Below are 24,151 nucleotides of genomic sequence, written 5' to 3'. Positions count from 1 at the left end.
AGGATTTGTGCTGCTAGCTAGCTGCCTCTCCAAATGTGTACATACTAATTATTGTCTCTGAATAAATTAGGAAATGATTAATTTAAAGTCAAAATCTGTTTCTTTTTTTGAAAGTGAAGCCATTTTTGTTTTTTGTCATTTTTAATTCTCTTTAAGTAGTTGTACAGGGGACTTTCAATTCAATATGTCCGTTAATGAATATAAATGCATCTTTTTAGTTTTGTCTTTATTTTATCTTGTGTTGCTTTACTTATTTATTTTTCACTATCTATAAGTATTATACAAAGGGGTTTCAAATTAGTGGGTTCGTTTACGAGTACAATGCATCTTGATTAATGTCACTCCTCAAAAATCTATTTCTGAGAAATCCACTTCTATGAATGCAATGACTTGAAGTGTTTTTTCATTATTCCTGAATATAATGAGAAAGGCATTTCTGTCTTTGAACCATGTGATCATCTGATCTCAACCTCCTGAGTGGCTAGGATTACAGGTATGAGACTCTGGCACCCCGCTAACCCTATACACTTTTTATAACTTGGGAATTTTCATTCTTCACAATGAATTTAACAATTGCTTCTATTTGGATGATGCAGAATATGGGTTCTGACCTTTTCTTGGCCCAAATTCCTATCTCCAGCTGATTGCTGTTTATTCTTTTGTAACTGTCTGGCCTGCTCCTTAAATTCAACAGTGAGTGCTAGAGCACATTGGTAACATTTCCTTTCTGCTTCCTTTCCTGCTTTTCCTTTTTGTTAGTGGCTCCATAACCAGGTTAGTCACACAATTCAGAAACATTGGAAATATTGCCCTCTCCTCCCCAAGTTTCTTTCCTTACCCACCTCCAACAATTCGTCTACCGCCTTTCATATTTACCATTCTACTGTTGAAATCTATGTGTCTTTTAAGACTACTCTTACAACAAACTTCCCAGTCACCTTTCAGAAAGGAACAAAGATACATCAGATGTTCTAGAAAAGGCACAGCATCATAATAATCTGTTTAGACATATTGACATTCTTTTATTGGGGAGGGGAGGTCAGTTGTGAGGTTTGAACTCAGGTACTAGGTGCCGTCCCTGAGCTCTTTTGTTCAAGGCTAGCACTCTACCACTTGAGCCACAACACTACTTCCGGTTTTTTGATGGTTAATTGGAGGTAAGAGTCTCATGGATTTTCCTGCCCAAGCTGGCTTTGAACTACTAACCTCAGATCTCAGGTTTTTCGATAGCTAGGATTACAGTCAGGAGTCACCAGTGCCTGGCAACATTGATATTCTTCAACTGGTAGTAAACTTTTAAAAGCCAGAATTAAGCTGGGCAGTGGTGGTTTAAGCCTATAATCCTAGGTACTCAGGAGGCTGAGCTCTGAGGAGCACAGTTCAAAGCCAGCTTGGGCAGGAAAGTCTGTTAAGACTCTTATCTCCAATTAACCACCAGAAAATTGGAAGTGGCACTGTGGCTCAAGTGGTAGAGTGCTTGCCTTGAGCTGAAGAGCTCAGGGTCAGTGCCCAGGCCAGAGTTCAAGACCCGTGACTGGCAAAAAACAAACAACAACAACAAAAAAAAATGCCAGGATTATTCCTGTGTGCCTTCATCCAGCTCTGTGTGTTTGAAGGGACTGACTGTTTAATGAACATTTCTTTTATTCTCTTGTAGTTTGGGATGTATGTTAGAATAATTTCGACTTTCAACAAAATAGTCCGATCGTTTACATTACCTGACATCACATTTTCTAAATATTGATGAAATTACACTTCTTCCATAGCTTCAGAATTCTCCACTGGATTCATCAGACAAGGTTGATAATCTGCCTGTAAAATGAGAGCAATCAATTCTTAATTAAATCACACTGTGGGAATGTCCTCTGAAGTGCTTTCCTGTTCTTCCCTGCCTTTGAGTGAAGTCGTGTTTACTGTTTTCTGGTTTGTCCTGAATTCGTCTTAAATAAATCAGTCTTCATAAGTTCCCAAGAGAAATAAATTATGAAATTTTAGATGCTTTTAAATTTTTCCCATAGACTTATACTAGATATAATATAGATAAAATGTAGATAATCTATAACTGTGAAATATCTTTTATAAATCCTAATACATTTTTGTTTTCCGGTCATGGGACTTTAACTCTGGGCCTGGGTGTTGTCCCTCAGCTCTTCAGCTCAAGGCGAGCGCTCTACCACTTGAGCCACAGCACCATTTCCGGTTTTCTAGTGGTTTATTGGAGATAAGAGTCTCACGGACTTTCCTGCCCGGGCTGGGTTTGAACTGATACTCAGATCTCAGCCCCCTGAGTAGCTAGGATTACAGGCGAGAGCCACCAGCGCCTAGCAAATACTAATACTTTTTTTTATCTTTCTGATCTTTTTTGATCTATTTTAAAACATTTTTTGTATAATTTTAAGGGAATTTTCTGTTCCAGTTGTATATTTTAAAGTCTTCATCCATACCAAGATACTTTATGTTTATAATATCTACATCCCTGTGCCATGGAAAAGATTTGTCTCTGCCTAGGATACTTATGGGTAAATATAAAGATATTTTTCTTGCAGGAAAATTTCCTGAAGCTATATCATCTTCAAAAGATGTTTGGATAAAACTGAAAACATACTCTAGCCATTGGTTTTTTATTTATGTAGACATCTTAGATTTCATCAACAGCACAAAATATATGAGAATCCTTTTCCTAGGCCAATGTAAAAATCCATTTTTGTTGTTGTTGGTGGTGGTGGTGGTCATAGGGCCTGAACTCTGAGCCTGGACACTGTCCCTCAGCTCTTCAGCTCAAGGCTAGCACTCTACCACTTGAGCCACAGTGCCACTTCAGAATTTTTCTGCTTATATGGTGCTGAGGAATCGAACTCAGGGCCTCATGCATGTGAGGCAAGCACTCTACCACTGAGCCACCTTCCCAGCCCTAAAAATCCATTTTTAAAAATTCTTATTTTTATCAGATAAAATACACTTTAACAGCACCTTACTTCTCCTCTTCCTTCCTTCCTTCCTTCTTTCCTTCCTTCCTTCCTTCCTTCCTTCCTTTCTTCCTCTCTCTTTTTCCTTCCTTTCTTTCTCTCCCCCCCTCCTTCTTGCCAATACTAGGGCTCAAACTCAGAGCTTTGTGTTCTTGCTTAGTCTTTTCACTCAAAGCTGGTCCTCTACCACTTGAGGCATACCTCCACTTTTTGCTTTTTGCTGGTTAGTTGTAGATAAGGGTCTTTTAGATTTCTCTCCCTGGCTGGCTTTGAACTGGGGTCCTCAGGTCTCAGACTCCTGAGTGACTAAGATTATAAGTATGAGCCACCAAGGCACATCTCCTTTCCTTCCCTTTTTCCCTTCCCTTTCCCTCCTTCCCTTCCCTTCCTTTCCCTTTCTTTACCTTCCCTTCCCCTTTTTCCCTTCCATTCTCTTCCCTTCCTTTCCATTCCTTCTCTTTCCTTATTTATTATATTATAGCTAGAATTTAAGCACAGGAAAAAGATGCAACCTGATATGTTTGATTTAAACTTTCTATTTTCTTTCTTTTTTTTCTTTGTAGGTTGTGGGGCTTGAACTCTGGGCTTGGGTGCTGTCCCTGTGCTCTTCAGCTCAAGGCGAGTGCTCTATCACTTGAGCCACAGCTCCATTTCCGATTTTCCTAGTGGTTTATTGGAGATGAGTCTTATGGACTTTCTTCCTGAGCTGGCTTTGAACTACGATCCTCAGATCTCAGCCTCCTGAGTAGCTAGGATTACAGGTGTGAGGCACCAGCACCTGGCTCATATTTCCTATTTTTTAAAGTCAACAATATGTCTGAAATGTTGTAGCTATCATTTTATTTTCATCAAATCAGCAATAATGTAGTTACTTCTGCTAGATCTGTAGCCATGGTTGATATTTACAACCTTATCTTCATTACTCCTATTATTTCTGAACTTGGGGTAATATTTTACTCCTAGGATTAAAGATTAAAAGAGTATGTCTCATTGTTTTTCCATGCTGGACTGGTTATTCAGTATATACAAGGTACCTCACCAGGAAGAAACATTGGGCAGATGAGTTTGCTAAAACATATAGAATTAGCATGCCTATTTCAGCCATCTAACTTAATTTTGCATTGTATGGATCTGTTCTTCAGTAAACACTGGAGAAAGTATCATAAATTCCAGTAGCTTCTCTATAAACTTCTCTGGTGGAGAGTTAAGGGATAAGAATTTCAAATAAGTATAATTCTTTAGAAAGATTAAGTCAAAACTCAACAAAATAAGTACCAGGAAATTGGGAGGACAAAGGATGAGGGGTAGACCAACAGAGGGGGGTAGACGGGAGAACGAAATCAAGAATTCATTGTATATACCACTGATTTGAAAATAAGGGAAGAGGCAAATCAAAGGGGGGGGATGTTAAAGGGATGACACAGATCAAGGTCCATTTTATTCATACCCTGCTTTGTTAAATGGCAGAAAAAAATACATACCCTAAACACTAAGAAAAGTGAGGGAAAGGATGGGCTGGCAGGCATGGATGAGAATGTTGGAAGGGTGACATGGATCAAGATGCACTGTATTTCTAAAGTGCTTTGCTGAATGGCAACTACTTTGTCCAACTGCTTAAAGACAACAAAATACGTTTTAAAAAGAGTTTTCTACTCCAGATTGCGTAGATGAATCTATTCATTTAAACTGTGAAGAGCTGGGCACTGGTGGCTCACACCTGTTATGTTAGCTACTCAGGAGACTAAAATAGGAGGACAGAGGTTTGGAGCCAGCCTGGGCACAGCAATTTATGAGATGCTCTTGTTAACTAGCAAAAAGCCAGAAGTGGAGGTGTGGTTCATGTGGTAGAGCATAAGCCTTGAGCAGAAAAGCCAAGCAACAGCACAAGACTCTGAGTTCAAGCCCCAGTATCGTTTCTTTCACATACGTACATACACATACACACACACACACACACACACACACAATTTCACATATACAACCTATTTATAGAGCACTAATAATGTGCCCATCATGCTAATTCCACATTTAAAATATGAAACCCAGCCAGGAGCCAGTGGCTCATACCTGTAATCCCAGCTACTCAGGAGGATTGCATCAAAGCCAGTCATAAGAGGAAGTTGGGTGAGACTCTTCTCCTCAACCAGCAAAAAGCCATAAGTTGAAGTGTGGCTGGAGTGATAGAGCACCAGCCTTGGATGAAAAAGCTAAGAGACAGAGCCATGCCTTAAGTTCAAGCTGTGCTACTGGCACAAAACAAAACAAAAACCTATGAAACCCAAAGAAACCAACATGGTCCTTTTTGACCAAGACTACCTATTCTCTATCCCTATCAATGACACTTAACTGCCTTTCAGTAAACAGCTGACAGCCCTCAGACACAGGTAGGAAAGGTCTAGCTACTAAAAGAAATATGGTTATTAGCTGGGGGCCGGTGTTTCATGCCTGTAATCCTAGCTACTCAGGAGACTGAGGTCTGAGAATCGTGGTTCAAAGCCAGCCCAGGCAGGAACGTCCATGAAACTCTTATCTCCAATAAACTGCTAGAAAACAGGAAGTGGCACTGTGGCTCAAGTGGTAGAGCGCTTGCCTTGAGCTGAAGAGCTGAGGGACAACGCCCAGGCCCGGAGTTCAAGCCCTACAACCGACATATATATATATACATATATATATATATATACATATATGGTTATTTCATTGGGCACCTCTGTATCAAGTTTCTTTGGTCAGGTTGTGGCTTCCTTGAGAAGGTTGGGCACTGCACAACTTGGGCTGGTAGGATACAAGAATGCTGTTCACATAAATGTTTGTGTGTGTGTGTGTGTGTGTGTGTGTGTAACTTTTCATCCACCTCTCATATCCTTTTGAGAACTAAGAGCTATCAAGTGATTTCTTCATTTCCATTTGTCCAGTGCTTCTTGAGCTCCTACTGTGTCCAGGGCACCTCTCTTGATGAAGAAATAGAGAGATATAAAGATAAATAATGTATAAATGTATAGTTTAATAGACAACATTAGAGTCTAATAATTTCCTTTATAGACTGCGGATCCCAATGGAGGCACAGACAAGATGAGTTCATAACTACAGTTCCTTTCTCCGGGATCCTATCTTAACAAATGTGCTCAGGATGGCCAATAACTGGCCGCAGCATTTATTTAAATGAAGGCCAGATGGTGAAGCTGTGTTCTTTCATGAGGTCATTTGGCAGATGTTACCTCCGTGCCTGTGGGTTACTTGCTGTTCTCAAGAGCAGAGGAGAGGTAGCTTGCTCTCTCCAAGTGGCAACCTGGACTTCATCATTTGGGCTTTGGGTCCAAATGAGCTCTATCTATCAGGATGCACTGGCTGGAGGACCCGGATGGGCACTGTTTGTTTGTTTTTTTTCTTACAGATGCAACAATTGATAATGCAAACAAGCCAGCCCCAAAGCATTGGCATTCTTACATGACCATCTGTGATTTCAGGGTTGCAGGGGGAATTGTATATTTGCATGAGGCTCCTTGGTACAGTAGTAAAAAGTGAAGGGAAATGCTATCTCTTTGCCTGCCTGTTTTATTGATTTGTTTTTCTAATCAACAGCATGTTTAACTTTTATGGGATTAGCCAAGTGCCAGTGGCTCTTCCTTGGAATCCTAGCTACTCAGGAGATTGAGATCTGAGGATTCTGGTTCAAAGCCAGCTCAAGCAGAAAAGCCCCATATCTCCAGTAACTAGTAAAAAACCTGGAAGTGGAGCTGTGGCTCAAGTAGTATAGCACCAACCTTGAGAAAAAAAAAAAAGCTTAGTGCCCAGGTCCCATGTTCAAGTCCCAAGACCAGCACACATACACAAAAAGGCATGTTATTAAATCATTTTAAATTCCATTATCATGCCACATTTTATATATTTAGCGCCTCCAAATGTAAGATTATCTCTCAGTTCATGCATTCTCTTATTGTATTGATACAACCTTAAACCTTTTACTTTGAAGAGGATTCCTGGATTTTTTTTTTAACTTTTCACTAAGAAACCGTGAAACATGATTTGACTTGTTTTGGTTGACTTCTACCATTTTAACAAGAGGATTGTAGAAGAGTGAAATGGTCTTGTTTTCTCCAAGACTATAAAAATTGTGTAGCACCATGGAAAAGGAGTAGGATATTTTTGACTGGAATCAAAGCTTATCAACATTTCAGAGCATGAATAAGGGCTCACATTAAAACACATAGAAGTGTATTTGTGACATTGGAATACACGGAATTGTTTTTAATAAAATGAAAAGTGATCAAATATCAGCAGGTTATTTTTGGTGGTTTGAACTTGCTAGCAGGTGCTTTACCACTTGAACCATGCCCCCAATACCCCCTTATTTGCTTTAGTTTTATTTTTTCAGGTTTTTCCCAGAACCAGCTTCAGATTGTGTTCCTCCTCCATATGATTTCCCACTTAACTAAATTACATACGTTCTCCACTATGACAAGTTTATTAAGATGGGTCTTGCTAACTTCTTTCCTGACTGGTCTGGAACAATCTTCCTGTTCTCTGCCTTGTGAATAGCTAGGATTGCATGCATGAGCTGCTGCACTGTGCAGACATTTTGTTTGCATTATATTAGTTCACTGATTCTGCACAATTCTGCTATGTGGTATAATAAAAATGAAATCACCTGATAGTTAAGCCTAATTGAGTGAGCTCTTCATGACTGATTCAAGCTAAGTCTTCTGTCTCTTGATTTAATGCCTGCCTTCAGGATATTTGACTACCCAATAAATGTACCTTAAGTTGTTTATAAATGAAACCAAACAATATCAATCAATTTTGATAGCTAAAATAGAAGTTTTTTTCTTTTATGCCAGAACTGAAGTTTAGACTTGGGCTCTGGATGCCATTCCTTAGCTTTTCCACTCAAGGCTGGTCGTCTCCCATTTGAATCACACTTCCACTTCTGGCTTTTTGGTGGTTAATTGGAGATAAGAGTCTCACAGACTTTACCATCTGGGCTGCCTTCGAGTCTCAATCTTCAGATCTTAGACTCCTGAGAGCTAGGATTACAGGCATGAGCCACAGGTGTCCACCTGAATTTCCCCTTCTTTAGCATCAGCTGGGTGGACATTGGGACCATTGGACTAGAAAAGCTGCATTCATTATCCGTGGCTTCACATTCTTAGTAATAGAAGAGGTATTAACAATCATTGAGGCAAAGAACACAGTTAAACCAGAACTTTGAAGCCATGAAAGTAAAGAATATTCTCCCTCAATCTGATAATTATGAATGGATCCTTTGCATTTGACTGGTGGCCAGGAGTAAGAGAAAGCAGAACTGATAAGCAAATTTGATGCTGTGGCACCAGCTTCAGTCTGAAAGGCAAATAATCCAGATAATTGTTTAATTGGATGCTACTTTAAAAAGACAAGCTGGAGGGGTTGGGAAGGTGGCTCAGTGATAGAGCGCTTGCCTTGTATGCCTGAGGCCCTGGGTTCCATTTATCAGCACCACATAAAGAAAAAAGCCGGAAGTGGCACTGTGGCTCAAGTGGTAGAGCGCTAGCCTTGAGCTGAAGAGCTGAGGGACAGTGCCCAGGCCCAGAGTTCAGGCCCTATGACCAGACCCCCCCCGAAAAAAAAAGACAAGCTGAAACTCCCCAAAACTCAGGGTCCTTCCACTCCCAAGTTATTCAAGCTGATCCAAAACTTTGGCAAAGTAGCAGGGTATAAAATTAACCCTCAAAAATCAATGGCTGGGGCGGGGAGGGGGGGGAAGGAAGGAGTTGGGGAGGTGGAGAGGAAAGGGATGGTAGGGGTAAAATAAAGGAGGGGGTAACAATGCTCCATAGGAAATGGACTCATTACCTTGCTCATGTAACTGTAACCCCTCTGTATTGTATCTTTACAATAAAAGTATATAAAAAAAAGAAAAAAATCTCAGGGTCCCGGGCTCACATCTTGCTTTTCAGCCCTACTGAGTAAACAAAAACTCAAAGAAGCCGGGCAAAGGTGGCTCATGTCTGTAATCCTAGCTACTTAAGAGGCTGAGATCTGAGCATCACAGTTTGAAGCCAGCCAGGCAAGAAAATTTGTGACATTCTCATCTCCAGTTAACCACCAAAAAGCTGAAGTGAAGCTGTATGGTCAAGTAGTAGAGTACCATCCTTGAGTGAAAAAGCTCAGGGACAGTACCCAGCCCCTAAGTTCAAGCCCCAGGGTTGGCATAACAACTATAAAAGGTTGCATGGATGGGTAGAATTCATGCATGTTCTTGAGATTTATTCCATTTAACTATTTCTTCTCAGAACCTGTCAGTCTCTCCAATTTTACTTTTCAATGTGGAGTGCTTTTGGACAATTTTCCTCAGTTAAGATGCAAAAGAAAAGAGATCAAATTCTGGATTTAAAAATAATTATATTCAAATCCAATACCTTGCAATAAATACAGTACAACCTGTTTTAGGTCAGCCTGGGCTGGAGACTTTTTTTTTTCAGTACTGGTGCTTGAACTCAGGGCCTCCAACTCTCACTTGGCTTTTTCCTCTTAAAACTGATGCTCAGCCAGGCGTCGGTGACTCACACCTGTAATCCTAGCTACTCAGGAGGCTGAGATCTGAGGATTGCAGTTCAAAGCCAGCCCGGGCAGAAAAAGCCATGAAACTTTTATCTCCAATAAACCACCAGAAAACCAGAAGTGGCACTGTGGCTCAAGTAGTAGAGCGCCCACCTTGAGCTGAAGAGCTGAGGGACAGTGCCCAGGCCCAGAGTTCAAGCCCCCCACCTGACAAAAAAAAAAAGACTGTTGCTCTACTGCTTGAGCTACATCTCTACTTCTGGCTTCTTGCTAGTTAATTTGACATATGCATGGTCTTGAACTTGTGCTCCTCTGGGCTCATCTTCCTCTTTCATTACTGGTGCATGCCATCTTTTCACACTGAGCAATCTACGTCACTGCCCCCTTGAAGATTATATAACTTATGGGAAATCTTTGGACTATTTACATGCCCCATGCTTCAATTTCTCTTCTTATAATTTAGGGGTGATGATGATGCTAGAATAGTGGTACAGATTATGTATATGTGTATCTAATTCAGCATGACTTTGGAGATACTATGCACAATGAATGTGTCTGTGTGTATATATATACATATACATATATATATATATATATAAAATTCAGCATGATTTTAGAGATGATACGACAAATAAATACATCTTGATCTTCTTCTCCCTTCCCCTCCCCATTCTCTTGGGACTTTGTTTTTAAGCCTCTTATTTTCAGCTCTGCGCATTCATATTTAATGATGATCATTTTTATTCCTTTTCTGTAGCATTAAATATTAAATATCAGGCTGAATACCTCCTCTAATTTCCCTTTGGAGTAATAAAATGTTACCAGTGACTGTTTCTTGAAATCTGTAGCCACAGCCATTGTCAAAACAGAAGTACATCCGAAAGGCAAGCAAACACTTGCTAAGAAGTCTGGAGAGTATTACATAGTGAGAAAATGAAATATATCCAGCAGAGTGATCAGCTGAGAGGTGAACAGGTGCTGAGTTGATCTCAGGAAATTGATCACATGAAAAAATGGTGGTAAATTCTAAGTGTCAAGGTGCTCATTACGTTTTGACAAAAATATAATGACAAATTTAAATGACTTCATTACTAATGAGATGATTTCAGCATGACTTAGAATAACTCCTTTACCCAGCTGAAGTCTAACTGACAAGTAAACAAAAAAAATTGTACACATTCAGCTAGATGCTTGTAGCTCACACCTCTAATCCAGCTATTTAGGAGGCTGAGATCTGAGGTTCTAGGTATGAAACGTCCCAGGCAGGCAAATCCAAGTGATTCTTACCTCTGATTAACCTCTAAGATGCTGGAAGTGGAGCTGAGACTTGAATGGTACAGTACCAGCCTTGAGGGAAAAAAAATTGAAAATAAGAGGCTCTGAATTTGAGTCCTAGACTCAGTAGAAAAACAATGCATCTTTACTATTCATATGTACAAAGAAGATGATCTCACCACATCTGTTCTATGAAAGTATAACCTGCTCCAAACAAGAAGTGTTTAAAAACAAAATCAAGTTTTTGTTAGAAATATGCACTCTGTACTACCAAAAAGAAACTTCCAGAAAAATTCGTAGTATTCTTTTCCAAGGTATAAATTATTACAACAGTAGTTTTGTCATTTCCAGACATGGTGGGTTTTTCTTATGGTTTTATTCTATGACCATATTTTTCATTAATTCCTTTTTTCTTTTACTTACTGCTTTCTGATTAAAGTCATTTTGACATAACTATTCTGGCCTTTTAACTTTTCAAAACAATATCTAGATACAAATAGATCCCTAAAAATGGAGGCTCATCAACATTCAGCACAATGATCTGACAGATCTAATTCAACCACTCACTTTTCACACCTCCTTTCAATGTTAATAATGAAGACTAATTTGGCCATTTGTGTGTGTGTGTGTGTGTGTGTGTGTGTGTGTGTGTGTGTGTGTGAGCCAGTCCTGGTACTTGCACTCAGGACCCAAACACTGTCCCTGAACTAATTTTTACTCAAAGGCTAGCCATCTCCCACTTGAACCACAGCCTCCATGTCGCCCTATTTTTTAGAGATAAGAAGAGTCTTTCCTGCCTGGACTGGCTTTGAACTACAATCCTCCGATCTCAGCCACCTACGTAGTTAGGATTTTTAAGTATGGACCACTGGCGTTCACAGGAGACTCTTATCTCTAATTGATCACTAAAACAAAAATCCAGAAAGTGTAGGTGTGGCTCAAGTATTAAGAGGGTTAACCTTGAGCAATAATGCTCAGGCCCTGAGTTCAAGTCCCAGAACCAGCACAAACAACAATAACAACAACTAATACAGAGATTTTGCAAGGCTTCAATTTCAAGAAGTGCTTTTCAAATTCAGTCTGAGTGAGACAGCCTTGGTGTAGATGTGCAGTGATCATACTGACCATACTGCACTGATGACCTGTGCAGTCCTGAGCATTAGCACCTCTCTCTGTTATAATGAGTGTCTTTCTTTTGCAGGACGGTCCTTTTTACTCTTACTTCCGTCGTTGTTCTAGTCATTACTACTGACTGGATAAGCTGGGACAAGCTTAATCGAGGATTTTTGCCCAGTGATGAAGTTTCCAGAGCATTCCTTGCTTCTTTCATCTTGGTCTTTGACCTTCTAATTGTGATGCAGGTAAGTCTTTGTTTTCCTCTCTGCTCCCTGAAATTTGTCTATGCTTTGTTCTGAGAATGAAAACAAAACAAAACAAAACAAAAGGACACTAATAGGTGACAGGTGCAGAAAGCTAGTGACTATACAGCTTACAGCTGCAATGACTAATGATCTGATTTTCATAAGTTTTACTGGGAGGGAGAGGAGACACCAGAAATTCATTTTATCAACATGGCAAGGTAGGTGCCTAAAAAGAATGCAGCAGGGTAATATTTTTAGAGATGGTTTCAAAGGGAGAAAAAAAAAGGCAAAACAAAACAAAAGTCCAGAAAGCTGTCATTTAGTAACTGGGTAACAGGAAACCTTGAGGATGTGAGCAAGCCAGCAAAGCAGGGTTTTATAGCAATTGAAATGGAGTGATGTTAACATTTTTTAAAAAGGCTTTTTCTCTGGTTTATGGAAATGATCACTTTCAGTATTCACCAGAGATCATCCCATTTTCATGTAAACAATATATCTTCCTTGCTTAGCAACAGATTTTTTTTTTTTTTGCAGGGGGTACAATGGTGTCACACTAACAAGTGAGATTCTTGTAATCTTCTGGTGTGAATGTTTGGGTTTTAGAAATATTCTCTTCAGTGGGGTAGAGACTTTATCTATATCTTGGTGTTTTATCTTGCTCATTAAATGTCCACCACCCATTTGCTAGACACTTGCTTACTGTTTTCATAAGACAATTTAGCTTTCTTCACCTCCAGAGACACTATAAATTACCCGAACAAAGGCTACTATTGTTAGAGAGAAAGGAAGAGCCATTGTATTGTGAATTTATGTGAGAATTTTGCAGGATACTAGATTGCTTTTCTTATTTCTAGAGGCAAGGAGGCTTTATGAGAGCTATTCTGTGTTGTCTCAATAAGAACAATAGTGTGTTGGGTTTTGTTTTGTTTTGTACTATAATATATAATGGGCATTAAGTTCAAGAAGGCATAAGAATGTACTGCTGCTTATAATGGGTGCTATTTTCAAATTCATTTTAGCTTTAAATGACTGAATTCATGAAATTGGTAGGTTATGTCTCATCTTTTTTTTTGGGGGGGGGTCCATTCGTGTGGCCTGAACTCTGGGCCTGCGCGCTGTCCCTCAGCTCTTCAGCTCAAGGCTAGCGCTCTACCACTTGAGCCACAGCGCCACTTCCGGCTTTTTCTTTTTGTTTATGTGGTGCTGAGGAATCGAACCCAGGGCCTCAGGCATGCAAGGCAAGCACTCTAACACTGAGCCACCTTCCCAGCCCCATGTCTCATCTTAAAATAGAGGTATTTCTTTATCCCTCCCTGTGAAATAGCTTAGACTAGTGTAGAAGGCCAGACACTTGGTGTGCATTGGTGAGCTCCAGATTGGTCTCTTGGCAATCACATGATCTTACCTGGAGAGCTTCACATCTATCTATCTATCTATCTATCTATCTATCTATCTATCTATCTATCTATCTATCTATCTATCTATCTATCTATCTATCTGTCTATCTATCTAATTTATTTTATTTTTTGATACCAGTGCTGAGTCTTGAACTCAGGGCCTCACACTCAAACTCGGCTTCTTCACTCAGGGCTGGAGCTCCACCATTTGAGCCTCACCTCTCCTCCTGACTTTTTGCTGGTTAATGGGAGATAAGAGGTTTTCAGCTTTGCCTAGATGTGAACCTCTTAAGTAGCTAGGATTAAAGGCATGCAGCACCAGTGCTGGCTCTAAATTAAATTGATAGCACTTATTTGCCTGTATCCTCATTACTTGTTTAAAGGCTGGTTTTTATCTTTTCCATCTCCTCATAAATTCACTTCACACCATTAGAATGTCTATTTTGGTTCAGTGGTCCAATGAGATCTCTTTGAAACCATCTAAAACACAAAGGCAAGAACTATCTTCTTGAATTTGCTTAAAATTTATATATGTGAGAACATACCTTCCCTGACTGGCTATTACTATTTCCTAGCATGTACCTTCTTTGTGTACATTTTACATAGCCTTCCAACTGTCACGAAAACCAAGACCTTCAAGTGGAAAAAAATAGAGTATTACCATTTATAGAAATCATGTGTTTATTCAAAACAGCACTTACTGAACATGGAAAGAGGAGAAGAAGAGCAGAAATCAGGATTTGTACAGGCTTGGAAAGAGAAAGACATTATAGAGTAGGGGAAAAACAGAAAATAAGGAGTCAGTAAATTTGCTGAAGTGTTCAGAGAGTAGCCTGAGACAGACTGACTGATGATGAAGAGTTAGTTCATGCAAAGGAATGCACTCATTGGAACCATTTGGGCTGCAAGTAATGCTAATCCCAATCAAAGGGAGAGCTTCTGTATACCATGTAGAAACACCCGGGCCATTTTGAGAGGGAGAAGGTGGTCACCATTAAAGACACTGGAAAGCAGAGACTTGCCTCCATCTCTCATCTTCCCTGGATCCTTTCTGCTTTCCGTTCTGCCTTTCCCTGAAAACCAGCTTTTGCTAGTTTATATGGAAGGAAAAAGTTACTGCCAAACATCTCAGATGGGACAATCATTCGAATGGTCAGTCCCAACTTCAGATTTCCTGGGAAGAGATTGTCCCGTGCCTATCCTTGAACTGAGTGAGGCAGTATGGGAAGCTGGAGATGGGCAGTCCCAAAGCAGAAGGGGAGACCTGAGCTCTCTAATACCACATCACAAGGTATATCAAGCTATGTTAGTAATCATATAATTAGCCATAGGTAATAATTAGGAATAAGTATATTACTTTATGATCATACGAAGGGGAGTTGAAAAGGACTTCCCAAAGCTAGTTCTCTGTCCCTTCCTCTTACAAGCTGGCCAGCGAAGCATATGGACTCATCTTTTTCTATCTCTTGTACCCCAATACTTCTCTCTCCTTTCTTTTTTTTTCTGTCAGCAGTCTAGTCTAGACACTGCTTTGTCCTATCACAAAATCAGCCATGACGCTGTCTGCCTCTAGCTCGCCCCTTTCTTCCACGCGCAAGGCAGTTTGCTCTCAGCACCTGGTGGCTCACCCCTGTAATGCTAGTGACTCCAGAGGCTGAAATGGGGGAAGGCTGTGGTTTGAAGCCAGCTTGGGCTAAAAAGTTAGAGAGATCCCATATCAATCTATAGCCAAGCAAAGCAGGCACCCGCTTGTCATCTGAGCTATATGGGAGGCTGATAGGGGGATTGCAATCCAAGTTAGCTCAGGCAAAAAATAAATAAATAAATAAAAAAGCAAGACCTTTCCTCAAAAAAAGGACCAAAGCAAAAGGATTTTGAGGTGTGGCTGAAGTAGTGAAGCATCTGCCCAGCAAGTATGAGGTCTTGAGTTCAAAACACTGAAATTAAAAAAAAAGATTTATTTGATTCGAGTGCCCTGCATCTTGTATGTACATTTTTCTAATTTGGGGAGGGGAAGGGAAATAACAAAATGCCGAAATAAGGATACAGGTTGACCCATTGTAATCATGAGACGTACAAGACACTATGTTGAAAATGAAATTTACAACTTTGGGGCGGAGGGGGGGGAGGAGGGAGGAGTTGGGGAGGTGGGGAGGGAAGGGATGGTAGGGGAAAAACAAAGGAGGAGGTAACAATGCTCAATAGGAAATATACTCATTACCTTGCTCATGTAACTGTACAGTATCTTTACAATAAAAAATATTTTTTAAAAAAAGATTTAAAAATCTATGCTGTATATATCACTTCTCCAACTCCAAATGGATTCCTTATGGCTCAAAATAAATTCCAAGAGCTCTTCCTCAATCTTTTCTGCCTTCTGGCCCTGGATTCATTTTTCTTCTGTGTCTCTTGGATCCAGCTCCAACCTAAGCTTCTCTGCATTTTACTACAGGTAGCTTTTCACTCCCAAGATGTCTGCGAGCCTCTTCTCCCTCCCCAGATTGTGTCTTGACTGCTCTACTCATAGAATCCAGGCATTGGAACCATTTCAACACCCCCTGCCTTGAAGCCCCTGATCCTTTCTTGTCAGCACCTCTGTGCTATCTTTGCCAGGCACTGCACATCCACACATCCCCATCATCGTTATTCCTGGGCATCCCTGGAACCTCCCCCACTGGGCAGTTCCTTGCATGGGGTAGGAGCAGGCTACAGTCATATCAGCTTGATGAGGCTGCAGAATGGAAAGGTCAGCCTGGAGCTCAAGCCAAATATGATTCCCTCTGTGAGCAGCAATCAGATGATCTGGAAATAGTACCCATACACCAGTGGTCGGGAGTTAAAGAGACATAGCCCCAGAAACCTTATGTATTAAAGATGCCTGATAAGTCATTGGACAAATAGACTAAGACACCCATAACCAACTGAACTGTGATCCAATTCATCCCACACCTACATGTTTCTGGTTAAACGAAAAATAGACTAGTAGTAAAAATTTGTGGAACTGAGCCTAGCACTACTAACTCAAGCCTGTAATCCTAGCTACTCAGGAGGCTGAGATTTGAGAATCAAGGTTCAAGGCAGACCAGGCCAAAAAAAAAGTCTGTAAGACTTTTATTTCCAATTAATCAGCAAACATATTCAGCAGTCAATGCATGGCTCAAGTGGTAGAGTTCTAGCACTGAGCACAAAAAAGCTAAAGAATGGTACCTAGGACCTGAGTTCAAGCCCCAGTACTAGCATACATGTGCGCACGTACACACACACACATCCCACAGACAAGTAGTAAAATTAGTACAATTGAACAGAGAAATTTGAATTTATAGGGCCGTCCTCATTAGATTTCTTTAAATGGTTTTAACACAATTTATCCTGGGATTTTTCCATGAGAGAAAAATCCACTTAAACTATAATAAATACTGTTTGATTAATTTTTTTATTAAAAAATAGAAGATAACATTAGAATGGTTTTTTGTGATACAGGAACTGAGGCTAGAACCTTTTACTCATAAAACACACTCTCTGACACTGAGCTACAACCTAGCTCTAAAAATATGATACTATTTCTGTAAATATTTTAATTCTACTAGAATTAGCAAGCCAATTATAAATGCTTTTAGAGAAGGTACAATTATTTGGGCAGGTGTTTATGAAATAAGATTTCTATGAATTTCTTAATAAAGCTATTAGTCATGCATTTTTCTAATTTTTTATTGTTGTTATAAAAGTGATGTTCAGAGGGGTTACAGTTACATAAGTCATGTAATGAGTACATTTTTGGGGGGATAATGCCACCTCTTCCTTTGTCATATTTTTCTGTGATTTTAGTATAGTCTCCAAACACTAGATGGTAAAATATAATGTGACGCATACAGACCAGTGCAATTTGGAAAGAAAAATATCTAAAAAAAAGTCCATGTGTTTGTGTGTGTGTGTGTGTTTGCATGCGTGCATGTGCGCATGCTTTTGTGTGTGCCAGCATGGGGGAGGGCTGATGTTCTACCACTTGAACCATGCCTCTACTTCCAACACTTCACTAGTTATTTGGGATGGATCATCTCACAGATTTATCTTCCTTGGCTATGGTGCTTTGACAAGTTGGAATATATTTTTCAGGCTAAGTTCTTACAACTCATTTTGCGTAAAGCTCTTTACAAAGAAAGGTTTCTTTCTGTCTCTGTCCATTCTAAGCTAGGCTTTGGGATTTTTTTTTAATCATTTCTTCAACATAGGTGTTTTATATTTTCACATTTCTTACTTGAAGGCTTTGAAAACTCAGTAATGGTGATTTATATGAGAGGTCTTATGTGATTTTATATAGGGCCTATCATTTAAGTCATTCCTGGATTCCTGGTAAATGCCTATACTTGCCATGGTACTTCCTAAGGGTGAAGGGTCTACCTTATAAACAGTCAGGTTTTTTTTTTGAACATCACTGCTGGTTGAATGAAGCAGCAGATATTTGAAATAATTGTATTTATTATTTTATTTTATTTTGATGGTTCTAGGGCTTGAACTCAGAGCCTAGGCACTGTCACTCAACCTCTTTGTGCTCAAGACTAGCACTCTACCACTTGAGCCACAGTGCTATTTCTGAATCGTTTATTGGAGATAAGGGTCTCACAAACTTTTCTGCCCCAGCTGGCTTCGAACTGCAGTCCTCAGATCTCAGCCTCCTGAGGAGCTAGGATTACAGGTGTGAGCCACCAGTGCCTGACACATTGGTGGTTTTCATGAGGTGCCTAGGTGGATGTCTTGAGTGATGGCCAATGATACCAGGAATTTAGAAGAGGGTAATGGAGATCTAGAAAAATTGGAGCTTTCAGTTAAAACCAAACCAAACCAATCCAATAACATAGGCTCTAAATCACAAATATCAGAGTGAAAACCTATTCACTTGAAATTACTAATCTAGTTGGCCTATAATATAGATCATGGTGGTAAAACAGGCATTAAGAGCTGTAAGGGATTATTGTGAGCAAGAAAGATCACTTAGGTCTTTTTGTTTAATGTAGGAAGAATGTAGCTTGGAGGAATTGTAAGATTTGGTTAAGTAAGTGGAAAATAGAGACATTCAAGTTTCATTCCAATTTAAAACAAAATACTTCAGTCCCTGAGGCATTTTCTTAGAAGAGAACTAAAGCATGATTTAAAAAGTGGAAAGTTAGGCCAGGTGCCAATGGCTCATGCCTGTAATCCAGCCTACTCAAGAGGCTGAATTCTGAAGACCCAGGTTCGAAGCCAGCCCTGACAGGAAAGTCTGTGAAACTCTTATTTCAAATTAACTACCAAAAAAAGCCCGACTTTTTTGGGTAGATTTTTATATATTTGTTTATTTATTATTTATTAAACTGTGGCTCAAGAGGTAGAATGTTAGCCTTGAGCAAAGAAACTCACAGACAGCTCTCAGGTTCTTAGTTCAAGCCACAAGAGCTACACACACACATATATTCTCACTAACAAAACTGGAAAGTTATAAATTTTGTACATAAATTCTGCACATAGGCAGTCATTTCTTTTCTCCCAAAGATTCACTGAGGCACCCAGATGTAACACCTTCAAATTTGTATTTTTACAGTCTATATGTCTTGTCTTTGTTTGCCAGTATTGGGGTTTGACTTCAGGGCCAGGGTGCTGTCCTTTAGAGTTTTAGCTCCAAGCTGAGATACCACTCCACTTTGAGCTTTCTGATGTTCCTTAGAGGTAAGAGTCTCATGGACTTTTTTGCTGGGCCATCTTCAAACTGAGATCCTCAGATCTCAGCCTCTTACGTAGATAGGATGACGGAAATGAGCACCTGTTAAAGCATGCATTCTCAATTAGTGCAATGACGGTTCTGAAAACTTGCTCTTCTCAGATAACAGGTGGTAACTGAGTGTTCACTGTTACATGGTGAATCAGATGGAAATGTATGGGAACCCCAGGAAGATTCTCAACTGCCAGATGGCATTCTGAATTTATTGTGTTTGATGGAATTTGAGGAATTTTTCAGAATTCTTCACATTTCTCCTCTAAACCTGTCGCTCCTGTGGTGCGTATAGTGAGAAGCTAAAGAAATAAAAATGAAATATACGCATGGCTTTTCCTCTAATTTTTTCTGAAAATCCATTTTATAAATATCCCTTTGCTGAAACGATATTTATGCTCCCAATGCTTACCATTTATTTAATCTTGGTTTGATTTCAATAGCTGTGTATATTTATCTGGCAAGTTGAATGAGACCTAAAGTATAGGAATACCATGAAATAAAAGGATATAGATCCTTAGTTTTGTAACAAAATAAGTCAACATACAAAAATGTATGAGTCTAAAATGAAAACATATTGGGGTTAGGACAATGGGGCGGGTCACACAAATGGAAGAAAGAAGAGCGAACAAATACAGTCACTATATTCAATGTACACTGTGTTATAATTAAGCTATGTAACTTAAGGGTAGAGATTGGGGGGGGATAACAAGGAGAGAATAGTGGGAAGAGTGACATTGATCAAGATGCATTGTACTAAATAACCTGACTTATAGAATTGTAACCTCTTTGTACAACTACTTAATAATAATACTACATATCATTAATAATCTTATTATTAATACTAATAATTATATGTATAGTCAGTCAGAGCCTGGGCACTGTCCTGGAGTTTGTTTGTTTATTTCCCACTCAAAGCTAATGCTCTCTTACTTTGAGCCACAGTGCCACTTCTGGTTTTCTGGTGGTTACTTGGAGCTAAAGAGTCTCACAGACTTTCCTGTTCAGGCTGGCTTCGAACTATAATTCTCAGATCTCAGCCTCCTGAATAGCTAGGATTATCAATGTGAGCCACTGGCACTGGCTAATTTTTTTTAATGTGAGTCTGTGGAAAAAACCCAGAAAAATGGTTGTTTATAGTTTTTTCCTCCATTTTTGGCCTTTCAAAAATTGGTAAATAGTAAGAAGAGGCTTAGTTGTAATAGATAGCATGGTAGATGTTGGTGCAAACTGGCAAAGGTAGGGGCTCAAAGGGTCCTTTGTGTATGGAGCAAGATGGTAGAGCTGAAATTGGAAATTGGTAGCGAAAAAAAGAGAGAAGATAAGAAGACAGCAGTTGCCACAGCTAATAAATCTTGGAAGAATAAGGACCTTTAGAAATGTTTTACTGTATCATATGCAATGTTATATCTTTCTTCTCAAAATATTTAGCAAAAAATGATATCTATATCTATTTCTGTGTTGTATATGACTATGTCTATGTAGGGTATGTAACTATTCCATGTGTATGCACATATGATAATATATGCATATGCTGGATATGTGTATGCTGTATATGAATATGATCTCTATGTCTCTATATCATATTATATATATGCAAATGATGTGTATGCATATGATGGATATGTGTATATGTATGATGGATATGTGTATATGTATGGATGTGTAATGTATATTATGTATACACACTTTTTTTTCTCCACATAGGTTTTCTCTGATTCTTTTGGTGTTATTTTTCCCCATCCACAATCCCTTTTCAGATTCAGGATGGGAAGAATCAGGAGAAAGAGTTATAAAGGCCAAGGTAGACCCTGGTTATAAAAGTGAAAATTAGAGGGTGATACACTAATAAATGAATACAAAAATAAGGTCTGTAATACATTCACTCTCTCTCTTAGGACTCTCTCTTTTTTTTTCTTTTGTGTCAGTACTGGAGTTTGAATGAACTCAGGGTCTGAACACTCTTCCTAAGCTTCTTTTGCTCAAGTCTAGTGTTCTACCACTTGAGCCACAGCTCTACTTCTTACTTTTTTGCTGGTCAATTGGAGATAAGAGACACACAGACTTTCCTGTCCAGGCTGGCTTTGAACCATGGTCCTCATAGCTTAGCCTTCTGAGTTGCTAGTATTCAGGTGTGAGCCACTGGCACCCAGCTCATAGGGCTCTCTTAATTCAGTACTTGAAAAAAAGTTATCTTCTTTGGGTTTCATTCAACCACTTCTGTTTTTTCCCCTCAAAACCAAACTCCATGTCTCTATTCTTTTTTATTTTTTGTCAGCCATGGAGCTAGAACTCTGGGCCTGAGCCCTGTCCCTCAGCTTTTCAGCTCAAGGCTAGCGCTCTTCCACTTGAGCCACAGCGCCACTTCCGGCTTTTTCTGCTTATGTGGTGCTGAGGAATTGAACCCAGGGCCTCATGCAGGCAAGGCAAGCACCCACTCTACCACTGAGCCATCTTCCCAGACCTATATCTCTATTGTTGTCATTCCAATTGATCAAATCTCCTTCCTTTCTCTACCCTTTTTAAAATTGTTATTGTAAAGGTGATATATACAGAGAAGTTACAGTTATATGAGTAAGGTAATGAGTACATTTCCTATTGAGCATTGTTACCTCCTCCTTTGTTTTTCCCCTACCATCCCTTCCTTCCCCACCTCCCCAACTTCTCCCGTCCCTGCTCCAAAGCCGTAAAGTTCATTTTCAACATAGTGTCTTGTACATCTCATTGTTACAATGGGTCAACCTGTATCCTTATTTCAGGATTTGGTTATTTCCCTTCCCCTCCCCAAATTAGAAAAAATGTGACGTCAGTGCCCTGCATCTGATTTGAGTCTTTTAAAAATATTTGGACACTTTTAATTTTTTTGTCTTAGTTCAGCATATGCTTATAGCACATTCTTTTTCTAAAAACATATTTGTACTTTAGTACATATGAATAATTGTAGACCCCAAAAAACATAGACTTCATGGTTTCTCTCATTTATTGTGACTAGAATGTACCTCTAAATCTACAAATAAACACAATGGATGGTAAAAGAGAAAAAAATTACACTTAAACATAGACAATTATAGAGGACTCTAAAGTGAGACCAAAGAAGGATATTCTTAGGACAGGATCACAAGGGCTCAATCACTGTGTGCATCTTATCATATAAAATGATGTTTATCGACATGAACTCTCTCTACTATTTAGATGTCTGCATCTTTGGAAGTTTGGTCCTGGGATCCTTTATTGTCTCATCCCAGTTATTATCCTATAATAATTCTATCCACTGTTATGACTGCAAGTCCTGCCCTTAGGCTTATCTTTCTCAATTCTTACTCAAGTTTCCATCCTTCTGCTGAATTAAATAACTGAACATCTGACTACCCAATGGCAATATTCACCTAAATGCTTCCTCCCTGGCTCATCGTATCTAGCGCTGGCCTATCATCAGTTCTTCCAGCTGTCATCAGTGAAGCCAAAAATCCTGGAAAATACCCAATATTTCACTTTCCTACTCGCATTCTAGCCAAATGGCATGTCTGTTCCATCGTCCATTTTCCTTTATAAAATGTCTCTGCTACTCCATCTCTGCCTTTATAAAGTGACTCCACTTCCTCATTTGGAATCTTTTCTGTGGCTTTTGTCACTTTTGTCACCTATAGAGAAGTCTGTATTTATGGAGGTCTTTCACAATCCAACTGTCTTCTGGCAACTTTGGCTCTAATGACAAATGCTTATCCCTGGTTTGCCAAAATGAATGGTTTGATATTTGCCCCAAACTTAAAAAGGTTTTTTTCCCCTTCTCAAATTTCAGGTTCCCCAGTGCTTCTACCTGCTCCAGCTTCTTCCCACTAGCTAAAGTTGTAGGATTCATTTTCAACATAGTGTCTACAAAGTATCACAGGTCCATTTGTTCACCCTTTGGCCCACCACCGGGACAAAGTCACTAGAAATAAGTTTCTCTCCAGAATGCTATCAATATGACCTGCCCAGAAAACTAGTCACTGAAAACCCAATGATGTGTTTGTATATAAATTTACATATACATATATGTATATATTTCATGCTAAAGTTCTAGGGGCTCACGCTTGTCATCCTAACCACTCAGGAGGCTGAGATCTAAGAATCTCAGTTTGAAGGGGACCAGGGCAGACAAATTTGAAAGAAGTCTTATCTCCAAGTTACCAGTAAAAAGCTAGAAACCAAGGTGTAGCTTAAATGATGGAAGACCAGACCTGAGTGAAAAAGCTATGTAATAGCTTGAAACCCTGAGTTCAAGCCTCAGTACTGGCACCAAGAAAGAAATCATGAAAATTTAATGGGAAAGATTAGTGAATACTTGAAAATTAGAGAGGAGATCACAACCATGTATTTCACATTTTAGTGGTTATTAAACTTCAAGTGAATTTGTAGTACATTCAGAGATAAAACTACCCTCAGTAACATACAGTGTTTGGGAAGATAAATATAAGGAAAGAATTAAACTCGTTTGAGCTGAATAGAGGAATAAGTAAGATTGTGTTCTGAATTCAAATGCATATTTTTTATCAAAATGATTAAGTGGAAGATGTTTATGCTTCCACTGAGAATCTGATTGGTGTTAAACAGTATGTTAACTGAAAGACACATTCATTTCTCCTTGCTTAGGAATGGTCCTAATGTTCAATAAAGAAAGTGTCTGCATGTTTTTGCATAACAAAAAGTGAATGTGCATAGCTAATCACTAAATGTCTAGGGATAATGAGCATGTTATGTATTTTAGCATCTGTTATATTTATATTTCATTGTGACCATTAAAGTATAATTTTCTCTTCCACTCTCTAAAAGAAGACCTTTTTTCCCCTTATTGTTACACAGCAATTTGAAGTATGAGTTGTAGTTTTTTCT

The 24,151-nt window shown here is 39.3% G+C and overlaps 1 protein-coding gene across 1 annotated transcript in view; it reads left to right on the top strand.

The window, feature by feature from the left end:
• Tmem117 (transmembrane protein 117) overlaps window positions 1-24,151 on the top strand; it is a 184,986-nt gene that overhangs the window by 90,522 nt on the left and 70,313 nt on the right. The window contains exon 3 of the mRNA XM_013018771.1: window positions 11,980-12,139. Coding sequence (XP_012874225.1) covers window positions 11,980-12,139 — 160 coding nt within the window. The remainder of the gene's footprint in view (window positions 1-11,979; window positions 12,140-24,151) is intronic.

Source organism: Dipodomys ordii, unplaced genomic scaffold (assembly GCF_000151885.1).
Source record: "Dipodomys ordii isolate 6190 unplaced genomic scaffold, Dord_2.0 Scaffold42, whole genome shotgun sequence".
Lineage (NCBI taxonomy): Eukaryota > Metazoa > Chordata > Mammalia > Rodentia > Heteromyidae > Dipodomys > Dipodomys ordii.
Note: the sequence above shows the minus strand (reverse complement) of the source record. Positions and strands in the feature narration are given on the sequence as shown.